This window comes from Agelaius tricolor, unplaced genomic scaffold, assembly GCF_023055355.1.
Source record: "Agelaius tricolor isolate 1412-34295 unplaced genomic scaffold, bAgeTri1.0.p SCAF_9, whole genome shotgun sequence".
Taxonomy (NCBI): Eukaryota; Metazoa; Chordata; class Aves; order Passeriformes; family Icteridae; genus Agelaius; species Agelaius tricolor.
Genome location: NW_027269269.1, coordinates 2,086,187 through 2,098,518, shown reverse-complemented (window position 1 = coordinate 2,098,518; position 12,332 = coordinate 2,086,187). Strand labels below are relative to the sequence as shown.

Genomic DNA, 12,332 nt, shown 5'->3' with positions numbered 1-12,332 from the left:
CGCTGGAATGCTGCCATGGACACCTGTGATACTTTCTAAATAATAAAACAGCCGGAGAAAATGCAGTCCCAGATCTGATTCTTGGCTGCATGTAAAACCCTATTTATTCTGGTGTGTGAAAGGGCCTTGACATGAGAATAACTACAGTTTATACCCATTTTCATATGCAGGAAACTGAAGGCAGCCATCATGGAAAAGAGACCTTTAACCCCAGTGCCCTTAGAATTACAAAAGGCATTTTGGTGTCATTAAAAATTGAAGGCCTAGAGTAAGATAGGCTTTAAAATTTATAATCTCTTTAGCTATTACAGCCACAAACAAAACTAGCCTGTAAAAACAGACTCTGTGACAGTGTTATGATGCCTGAGCTGCTCTGTAGCACAGGCTGCCCAACCATACCAAATCAGTCTCATGTCTACCCCAGGGAAGTGCAGTTGCTCTAGGGTATCCTTGATTTGAGGCTTTAACTGATGGACAAGCCTCCTTAGCCCTTGGCAAGTAAATCTCATGGACTTTCTCTTCCACATTAGACAACAATGGCCTACAGGCCCACACACCCTTCAGAATCACCTGCATGTCCCCATGACCCATAAAAGGATGCTTGGCTTGGCCTAACACCTAACTTCAGATGGCTAACACTGCTGGGATAAATCCCATCTTGCTGTCTCTGACTGAGACTTCTCTTAAACTTTGCTTCCATAATCTGGATTCTTTTGGCTTTTTAGAATTTATTCCAAAAAAGACATGGCCATCTAATCAACTAGGACCACATCTGTGAATAAGTTGGCTAATGAGTGTAAATAGTTTAATTCTCATAGGAGAAAAAACATGAAATTGTGCAATTTCACAAAATGAGGCAAAGATGGCCTGGAACCCTGCCCCGTGCTTCTGAGGTACCCCAAGATACTTCAGACCATGAATAAGAGAGCAGATATAGAGAATCCCACTGATACACTCTCTTGGCATGTCACTTACTTTTACATGACAGCCACCAGAAAAAAAATACTCAGCAGATAAATACCAAGTATGAAACTTATCTGCATGTATGCAGGTCCTCAAATCCAAACAATATAAAAATGCTGGCTTCTTCTCTGTTACCTTGATAGCATCTTACAGTGCCTTTTCCACACATGCTGTCACACAGAAAGGTTATCTGCTCCTAGGAATCATACCTTATTTTTGCCCTCTATTACAGCCGTTCTCTCAGTGATGCTCTGGATCCTGTTTCCTACGTGGCTGCCAGCTTTCAGGATGAAAGATCCTTCAGTATAAAAGCAAAATCCATGCCTAAAGACAAGAAAAGTTGAAATGTTATTGATTTGGTGGTAGAAATTGGATAGAAATTCAACACATAACACAAAACAATTGTTTTGAAAACAGTGATCAGTCAGGAAAACTGCAGGTGCTGTGACAACCAGGAAAGTATAATTGCTTTTCATTAAATCTTGAGGTTTGGAGCCTGATAATTGGATTCACTTCCACATCCACTCCTTGAATATTAGCTCTCTGGAGTAAATGTTTACATTTAAGCCACTGCAAACCGTGAGGCCAGAATTTACAATCAGAGCCTAAACCTAGAGCTGTACAAGACCAACATCCCATTTCCAATGGTCCTGTTTTCAGACATGGCCAAAACATGAGTTCATACTATTTTTAGCCTTTAACTCAAGACAAATTATATTGGTTTCAAGATGCATTCCATAATGCATTGGATGCTCTTTTACTCTGTGCAGGTTGTTTCTGCTTTAACAAAAGATTATGCCAGTTTTAATTTCTGAATATTTCTTTAATTCAGTTTGCAAAATAGCAAGATATTAATACTGAGGCTCAATGATTACAAGACACACAGTAAAAACAAGCATAATCCTGCAAATGAACAAAATGAAGTTAAACAGAATTATACCCAAATGAAAAAGGGATTTAAATGATAATTTAACTGGAAGAAAATCAAATACATCTTAATGAATGGAAGTCCTAGAGATAAAATGTTTTTGCCTTATGCAACAAATTGGCTTGTAATCAGAACATTCAGGTGTGGTCATGGTAGAGATAATTTGTTTCTTAGAGTCTGATTTGGTACACATGGATAAACACATTGGAATGCTTCTTAAGTGTTGCCTGATCCTGTTCTTCTTTGAGAATATCTAGCTCAGTTTTTCATCCAGAATTTAGTTTTTGCTTGTTCAATTCCAGCATCACTGGCAGAGATTAACCCTTCAGCTTGATGAAGTTCTTTCAAATACACTATGTTCCTTGGATTTGAAAGATAATGGCTGTAGTATCTGTAATCAAATAGTTCTGACTTGTATAACAGTTGTTTGGAGAAATGAACTTTAAAGCTGAGTGACTGAAAAACAGAATGTGATGCAATCCTGACCAAAGAATGAGGTTCATTTCCCTTCAGTCAAACTGTGCAGTTTGCTTTGCACAGTAAACTTTGTGTTGTTTAGAGTACCAATGGTACACCAGCTTTACATGCCTGTTTTTAATTGTGCAGCTTTGCGTCAAACTGGCCAATGACTTAGCAGATATTACAGCTTAAAGAAATAACGACATGGAAACTAACTTGGGCTGCCCAAATTTCACAATGTGCACTGAAAGGATCAGTGTGTTGAAAAGACAAAAAAAAACAAAGCCAGGAGAAGGCAATGACAATTCACGCATGGGGAGAGGACAGGGAGCAAGAGCCTGGCAGGAAAGCCCTATCTACACAATCACGTCTTTCAGACTCTGGTTTAAAAGCCAACTTCTAATCCATTATTTTTGACGCCAGCGTAAATGAAAGATAGGTGCATTAATAAGGGCGCCTGTTGCACTCAGATGAGGAAAATTGGTTAAAATTATTCAGAAAGGTAGAGGCCATTTACTTTGCACATTTGAAGCTTTAAGAAGTCTTGTTCTGTAGCAAGAATAAAACACAGAAGGCATGATAATTTGGCTAAGCTGGTAACATTTTCATGCCATAGAAGTTATCAAAACTCAATTTGTGATGCCAGACACACAAACAGGCAGTATCAAAAGTACATTTGTGACTGGATGCAATCTGTACAGGAAAACAGAGATGCCAAAATCCCACTTCATGCATATTAAAAGGTGCCTCCTAATTTATTTTTTTCTTGTCCCCACAGAATGCGTTTATGTTTCTTTGTTACAGTGCTGAAATTTTGTACTCTTTACCATAGAAGTCCTTACACATATTTTGATAAAGGACACAAAGAAGGCATAATGCATATTCAGAAGCTGCTTGTGCATCTCTGAAAAGTATCTCCAATTTCCTTTCTTACAGCTCTGGAACCTCCAGACTCAGTTGCTATTATTATACTCTTCCTCACAATTCCTTAAAAAGACTGTATATATTTAGTTTGCCATGTCTTAGGGAGGAGGACAGTGCTACGTCTTTGTTGATGCTTAGCACAATGAGATGCTGATTACTCATTAATACCAGAATGCAAACCACTATCATAACTACAATAACATCACAATAACAAGAAAAACACATGTAAAGTGCTAGATTAGCCCTGGAGGTGCATATGTGAACTCTACTGACATCACATTCCGTTCTATATCCGAACTGGCGATTACAATGTTAATGCAATTAGAGTAGAAAATCGAATAGTCTTCATAGCTGTTGTCCATGGTTTTAATAAAAAAAGGAGTCACAATCAAGCTGGGAATGCTGCATCCAACAGCACACAGCTGGAGGTGTGAGTACTGTTGTACACACAACTTCGGCTCCACTGACTGCTGGATCAGCAAATGTTTATGGATCAGTTGCAGCACGGCTGCCAGAGAGAGTCCAGGACAAGACTCAGACTCATCTCTTTGGATGCAGAACCAGATGCTTCCTCTCATCAGCCGCTAAATCCCTTCACTTTAACCTCAAATGCACTAAAATAGCTCAGGGACAGCACACGAGCTGTGTCCACTATCCTGAGCTGGCTATTCAGGTTAATACTCCGTCATCCCACCTCATTCTGCTGCGAGGGGTGCCATGTGAAAGATGCTGCCTAAGCCAACAGCATCAGGTAGAGATGGGGAAGGGAAAAATGAGTCAAAAGTCCTGCCTCTTAACTTGACCTCAGCTTCTAACAACTGGCATTTTGTAACAGAAAGAGAAAGGGTTCTGCTGAACTTAGATGTAATCATCAAACCAAATGTTTGCATTAAGCACAGATGCTTGGAAAGAAAGAGAGAAAACTGAAAACACAAAAATCCATGCTGGCTGGAACCAAAATAGGCAATCATCTTCCTGTTAACTCGATTGATGTTTCATAGAGTGTGTCCTCACATAACATCAGCTGCATGTTTTTCTGATTTCAAGGAAATTACCAATTTCTTCAAACTACCCACTCAGTAAAATAACAAGGGCATTGCATTTTTAGCAGGAACTGTCTGTGTTTGCAGGGAAATCCCACTGCATTTTAGGTATTTGAATCTTACTCCAGATATCTCTCCAGAGTACACGAATTCCTGAAATGTTTCGCTGTGGGATGAGCCTCGGTGCTTTGCATCTTCAGGAAATCTTACAGCAGGGTTACTGCTGGGTTAGTGAACGAGCACACAGTGTGCACAGGGATTGATAAGCAAGCTGATATCTGCCAGAACACTTCTATGCATTTCTTTCACCTGTGTCCCTGCAGACCCTTTCATGTTTCTGCTTTGTGGGTGCAACTCTGCCTGTGTAAGATCCCACGTAAGAAATACTAACAGGGGTGTGTGTACAAACATACGTTTGTAGAAGTTACACAACTTCAAAGTGAGGTAATCAGACTCTGCTGCCTTGGTGGAGGGCTGGTAGAAGCAGAGCACTCGGGTTAATCACACCCCAAGTAGTTTTTCCCATATGCTTGCATGCGTGCTGGCATGCACATTTGCAGGTGTGCACCCGCACAGGCACGCATTGGCCTTTGTGCCAAGAGCCTGAGAAAAAGGCTATCCTTTTGTAAAAACAGCAGCCACTATTCTCTGTAAGGTTTTCAGAGAAGCCCAGCACTGGGGGAAAGAGGGGTGAGAGTGGCTCTGCCTGTGGCAGGGTGAGTTCTGCTGTCAGACCTGCTCATCACCCAGAGCTTCGGGAATTTACATGGATTTGGAGAGGCTGTGGGGTAGGTTATGCAACCAGAGGTAAGTCCAGTTTTATAAAGGGTCTGTGATGTGTGGAGTTGGCACCCGTGGGGGCCCTGGAGAAATGGCTGGGGGGAGGGGAGCCAGCCTGCTACTCGAGAATACATCAAGCCCTTGAGGAAGCAGAGTGTGCCATGTTTGAAGATGCAAAGATAATCACAGTGCTGGGAACCGTCTTGTGTAGCGGAGGAAGCCAAACAACAAGAGGAAAGCAGCATATGCTCGTGATTTCGCACAGGAAGCTAGCAGCACCTCCTGCCAAAGCGAGATAAGAAAACTCCCATGGCCTATTCTGGACAGGGCTGTGGTGATCAGCCTTCGCTCCACACTGTCCTCGCTCCGCTCCGCAGCCCGTTCCCTTTCCTAATGAGTTTCAGAGCCCTCACTTCTATTAGCATGCAGCATGCCAAGCACAATAGCATGGTGTATTTATAACTATCAACAGGGAAAAGTTTCCAGGGTAAGAGTGTACTTCATGTCATCTTGATGTATTTCACTGAAATCACACTGCAAACCAGCTCCAAGCTGAAGTCCTGCAGATGAAACTATTGGTCTCAGAAGAAAAGCTGCTCGGTGTTTATAGCAGAGCATGGGAGCTGAGGTAAAAAATTTGTCCAGTTACTCATAGGATGGTTTGACCTCATGTATGACAGTCAGTTCTGATTGAAAGCCCCAGGTCTAGCCCATCCAGACACATCTTCCCCGTGCCAAAGACAGTACTGCAGTTTTCAGTTCAAGCAGTGCAACAATAAATACCAGTGAAAGAGCCTCAATCCACAGATCAGTTGGAAAAATACTCATCTTCTGTCTCCTTGTCTTCCCAGCTTCTCCCTCCCAAGCCCTCCTGTGTGATTCCAGAGGCCTTGTGTAACTTGAATTGCAGTTACTTGCAACAACATTCAACTCTGAAAGTAAGCATTCCTCTTGGCAAAGCCCCTGGCAGCCTCACTCACACTCTCATTCACTGGGGTAGATTTGTTGGGAGGGAGAGGAAACCATCCTGTCACCAACAGTGCCCATTTTTTAGAGTGATTATTGGCAGCCAACATACTTTTCTCAGCAGCTATCCTTTTTATAGGGCAGCAATTCCTAACAGCGTGAGGGCAATGTTACTACAAATTCAGGTTGGGCTGACTCATGTCTTTTAAGAGGCAATGGCAATGACACTAACATTAAGACAGGAACTCTGGAAATTCCTGGAATTGTAAAGAATACATAGGAATTGTTTTTTATTTGCAAGTTGCCAAAAAAAAATCTGAATGGCATGGGCCATGCCTGCTCTGCACCTCAGTGTCCAGTGCTGTGTGATTGATAGCACAGGGCTGGTGTAGCCACGTGTCCTTGGGAATATTGAGTCAATCTGGAGCAGGAAACAGAGAGGAAAAATAGTAGCAGGGAGCATGTGGAGTTTGTAAAACGTGCTTTATGGGGGTGGGGGAAGGAGAACATGTGCTGGCCCCCTGCCAGCTTTGTCTATGCATGTGATTCTATGATTCTAAGAAGCTATGGTCCAGGTGCTCCTGCTCTAGGTCAAAACCAATCAGATAGAGGTCAAAATACTGGCAAAACTGCAGCTGGGAGCTCATCCCAAGCACCTTCCCTAACATGCACATTGGTGGAGCTAGGAGGAAAACTACAGGTGGTAGGAACAGGATATATTTTACATTGTTTATTGTTTATTTGTTTATTTAGTATCAGGTCCCTGATGTTCCAAAACCTCATTCTCCTGGGGGGTATCTTTGAAAAGAGTAGGGTAGATGGCATTTAGAGCTTTGTTGTGTACTTTCATGGCTCTATCAAAAAAGGAAGCATTTGATAGCTGCACATTGCCTTTCTTGCTATTACTGATATGCAGCCAGATAATTGGATGGTGTTTCCCTTTCATACTCATCCTTTCCAAACATTATGACTTGCCCTTAACTATTCCAGTTTGGTGCCTGGAAAGCTGATTGATCTGAGCTATCTCAAAAGAAGACGCAAGGCCAACAGCAATCTTACCTACCCCAACGTTCAGTGTTTCATCATCCCACACTCAGATTTCCACAGGAAAAAACCACTTCTATAACTGCACACCTGAGCACCCTGCAACACCAGTTACTTGCAACAAAAAAATGCAGATGACTGAGACTGAGGGTCATCAAAAAAACTCTTTTTGCTTCCAACTTCTTTGCCACCACTTGAATGCTCTGGCCGCCAGGGAACATAACAGCATTTTTCAGGTGTCCACACATACTGAGATTATCTGAAATTTTCTCACCTTGTCTTATCAGAAGATTATATTTTCCTTTTTGATCTTTAATTTTCTGCTTCACACTGCTTAGCATTCTTCATGGACACAGAACACCATCATATTTCAGCCAAAGCTACTTTCCTTCCTTGTTTCTCTTCCCTCCTTTACTAAACTGTGTTCACTCTCATCTCCCATGAAGCCACTGTGATTCAGCCTCCACTTTCTCTGTGCAAAAGCAAAAATCATGTCTTGCACAAAGAAGCAGGATGTTGACTGGAACTATAGAATTATCCCATGAGATTTCCATAAGCACCCAGAATTTCTTTCAGGGCAAAAAAGTGTTTGATTTTGAGAGTCTGAAGTACTGCAAGGAAGAGGATCTTGCAATTTAGTTGAACAGTCAGAATCCTAAAGAAAAGTCCACAAAACCTCTACATACAATGTCCACTCTTGCACTCAGTTTCTTATTTCCAATTTATGTTCCCTGTAAATAAAGTCCAAGATATTGTTCAGATCCTTCTAGTGTAAATTATTTTCCTTGCACAACTCACTTCTAATAGCTCACTCAACTTTAGACAAAACCTTATGTCTATAATATTCCAAAATCCATGTATCCACAACTCCTTACTTCTCAGAAAGCCCAAATTCCCCTTTTTTCCTTTTCTGTCCTATCTGGATCCTCTTGGTTCTAGAAAGGAGTAACTCTTCAGTAGCCTATTTACACAGTCCTCCATACGGCCCATCTTGCTGACAAGCTGGAAGCACAACTCTCACCCTTTCCATTTTCCAGTGATTAGCAAAGGAGACAGACAAGCTGTTGACCCACTGAGGTTTTGTTTTTTCAAGATGATTTGTTTTCAACTTCTCTTCAAGTAGGGATCTGGGAGCAATTCTCCACTGACTGGAGTGGGGGACTGAAGTCCAGGCAGAAAACAAGGAAAGGATGAGAAAGAATGGAGGGAAACATTTTTAAGGAGAGAGGGGAGTTGATTAGAGGGAAAACAGGAAGAGAAAATACTGACAGGCATGGATGTAAGACCAAGGATCCATCTACCCCATATCCTGTACCAACAATGACCATATGCAGATGGTTGGGGATGAGTAAGAGCGGGACTAACTTCAGATATTTCCTTCTAATACTCCCCCAGTCACCAATTATTATCAGCTCAGGAACTTCCCACAATATAGACTGTTTCTACACTTCTCTTCCAAGACTGTAGAAAGTTTTCAAGCCCCCAAAATCTTCTGGCAAGGAGATTCACAGCTATGCTATCCACTACATGAGGAGCTAAATCCTTTTCCAGTTCCAAATTCTGCTCCTCCTGTCTTCATCTAATGGCCCCTACTTCTTGAATTGGAAAAGATATACACAACTGATCCTCAGACATGTATCTTTCACAAGTCTGTAACTCTCTATCCTGTAGCTCCCAAGTCACTTCTTTTTCAGTCTGCAAGAGTCTTGATCTCCCTCCTCGCTCATCCTTCACACATTCCTCTCATTCTCTGAAATTCCTTTGATCCTTTTTGATGCTATTCCTGGTGTACCTCCCAGTTTGGCTGCATCCTTTGAAATGAAAGGATCAGAAATGCTCATAGCATAAAAGACACGGATAATTTATGGATTTGTGGAGTTATCATGGTGTTCTATACTGTGGTCTTTGTTTCTTTCCTGGTAATTCCTAACACTTGATTTTCTTTTTGAGCTGCTCATGGTGGTGTTCACTTTCACAAACCCATCTATCACAGCACTCAGATCCCTCTTTGTAGTAGTAACGATCAGCCAACAGCTTTTTAACATGTATTTTACATACGAAAGCAAGATTTTTTTTCCCCTGTGTATATCATGCACGTTTTATCTTCAGTGAATTTCACCTGCCACTTTTTCACTCAGACAGATACCCGGATTCATAGAGTTCTGCATTTCATTGCAATCAGCCCCTCATCCTTACAAATCTGAACAACTTGTCATCATCAGCAAACACTGTCACCTCCTTGCCACCTTTTCCAGGTTATTTCTGAACGTGTTGACAAGTACAGACCCCAGCACCGGCTCCTGAAAAACTTCACTGATCACCTCCCTATGCTGCAAGAACTGGGTGTTCCCTCTTAACCTCTGTTTTCTATTTTTTAACTGAATATTTTTTTCTGAGCACGATCCTACCTCACATGCCTGTTCAAAGCCTTCTGCAAAGGCTTTTTGAAAGGCGTACACACAAAAGGAAAGAGGATGCTAACTAAAGTTTGTATATTTTTGTAAAAGGTGTACTCGATCCAGTAATAGCACTCCATTCATAATCACTCCTCAGCACACGCAGAGCCTGACCTGGTGCCTTCCTTTGGCCAGGAGCCCCTGCTAGTGCAGGAGCAGGCTGCTGGCCACGGGCTGGGACTCCCCACTGGCTCGGAGGCTGCCAGCGTGCGGGGCCTCGCTCACGTCGTGCAGTCCCCACGAGCAGCCTGTCACACACTTTGCTTCCTATGGGCTGGGCCACACTGAGCAAAAGATCAAGCAGAAACATCCCACCATACGTGACCCTGAAGTGTTTTTCCTTAAGGCTGGCTGTCAGACTACACATAGTAAAGCCAAGAGACCACCCTGTGAAGGCAGCAAAAGTAAAAAAAAGAAACTGGGAAAAAATAAAAGAAAGACCAAGTGAAAAAAACCCCAACATAGGCAAGTGAGAATAAAAGTGTGGTACTAAGCAGAGTATCCCCGACCATCTGGATCCTGCTGTAGCTCTTATGTTTGAAGATTGATCAGTGACAAAATAAAGAATACAATGCTTCTTGTTTTAATTTTTTAAAAATTTCATTTGAAGTTATTTGGAAACTAGCAATATTGAAACTTGAAAGCTTAAGGTTCTGATTCAACTAAGATCCATAATGAAGTAATTTATACTTGCAGAATAAATTCGTCAATGTGTAACCCTGTGGACAGACTGGGGCAAACTGTACTCAGTATAAAGCATGTATTTGTCAAGCTTACGTAAACATATGGATGTGCCAGATCTGATTCAAATGGCATTTTGCAAACAAAATATTAAAAAATATTATAAATTCCATAATAGTGACTGAAAACAAGGACTTAGCTCTACTCAGAGGAAAGAATGTGTTCACAAGCAAGCATTGGCTTTTGGCTCCCAGTGAAAGTGCAGAATGAGATACTTGAGCATATTCCTTATTCAGGCTGAAGCAGATCAGATGCTGTTTCACTCCTTTTTTTCCTTTGGCTTCAAGTTCCCTGGAAGTCCATGCTGCTGCAATGTACACCTGTGACAGTTCCTCTGCATTTTTTTAAGGTTATGTAAAAAACCACAGGGTTTGACTCTTATTTACTCTAATCTATTTCCCCAACCCCACCAAAATACGGGAATAGCCAGTAGGATTTTTGGTGTACCCATAAGTACCTTAACATTACTAGATCGCTGTAAGATGATTTTCTTGTAGCAGAGGGTGGAAGGCACAAAGGCCACCAGAGCCTCAGTCAGTGTGAAGGTAGAGCTGAGGATTCAGCCACATGTCAAATTAAGCAAAGGCATTTTAGAACTACCTGTTTGTTAATGGCATCTGACCTACTTATACCAGCTCCAAAGACTCAGCCTTTCCCTTCCTGAAAATAGAAGGTGGCACAGGGAACAAAACAAGTCACTGTGGGCAAACTAATGGGCATCAATGTTTGCAGACATCCAACAATTAAATTTGGGTGGTTCAGTACATTCCTAATTAAGTACAATTAACATTTGTTCTTTACTTGTTCATTTTACATACCTCACTGACGTCCCAAATCTGGTTTCCCCAGATCATGTATCCAAGCACATCCTAATGATTCTGCCTTTCAATCCCTTATTAATACCCTGACACAAACAACGCAGAAATGCAATTAGACTGCTATGCACACATGGCCTGCCTTCTCTTTCACTGAAGCTGCTGGGAGTCTGGCCATGCACTGTCAGTATGATAGTTTCAGCCTTTCTGTATCTCTGCAAAAGTTTCAAGGAGCACCTCAAGCTTTTTTCTTCCCAGATACTTCATGTATTCAGCCCTCCATCTCCAATCCCAGCATCAGGTGGTTTTACCACCAAGTAGAGTTCACATCTTGACACTGTAGTCAGGAGAGCAGAGAATCATGTACCAGTTTCCCCATCTACTTTGCTTTTGTAAGCAGCTCCATAATACTGTTACATTTCTCTCAAGCAAACACACACACAGGAAAAAAAGAAAAAAAAAAAACAAAAACCAAAAGCCAAAAAAACACAGATTGATGGGATGGCAGGGTTATAAAATAATAATGTAACATTCAGTCTGAGGCTAAACAAAACTGATAGCTCAAGAGGAGGGAGGCAGCAAGGTGATGGGAGAGTTAAAATACCCATGGTAAAATTTCAGTGTTGCAACTGTCTGCCATTTCTGAAGGGCCAATCAGTCAAACCTTGGGCAGAGGTTGGAGATCTCTCTGGAACTGCCCACATAGAAATGTCCAGAGAGAGAAACTGGCCCCAAACAACACTGAACAGCTGCTGAACTAGCCAGTGCTTCCAGTGAGCAATAGCAGTATCCCACATGCCTTTCTTGACAATTTCTGCCAGGTCAGTTTAAGATAAACAGAATCTACTGAAGAGATTCAGGTCAAGAACCATTAACATCAAGCATGTTCCTGGCATGCAGAGGCTTGTTCTGCAGCCTCAGAACTGATCTGTTTGGGTGGATCCCAACCTGCCTGGCTCTGGAGACCCTCAGCAAGCCCTGCTGCTGCCTGCCCCCACACACCTCTGCTGACAACCCAGCCTGAGGCAAATTCAGGATGGATAGGATGGCTCCAGAGGGGTAGAAAAGAGTCAAAGAAGGCTGCTGGGCACTTCAGGATGTGTCCCACAGGGCTGTGCTCTCCTCTATCTACTGAACACCTGGGGGCTGCCCAGCCTGGGAATGTGCTACAGAGCAGCAGCATATGCTGCAGTAAGATAGCCCTGGAAAAGCA

General features: G+C 42.2%; 1 protein-coding gene across 3 annotated transcripts in view; it reads right to left on the bottom strand.

Moving 5' to 3' along the window:
- The window catches only part of FLT1 (fms related receptor tyrosine kinase 1), a 108,748-nt gene that overhangs the window by 55,804 nt on the left and 40,612 nt on the right, over positions 1-12,332 (bottom strand). For all 3 annotated transcript variants that reach the window (XM_071433988.1, XM_071433987.1, XM_071433989.1), the window contains one exon: positions 1,173-1,287. In XM_071433988.1, the coding sequence (XP_071290089.1) occupies positions 1,173-1,287 (115 nt within the window). The remainder of the gene's footprint in view (positions 1-1,172; positions 1,288-12,332) is intronic.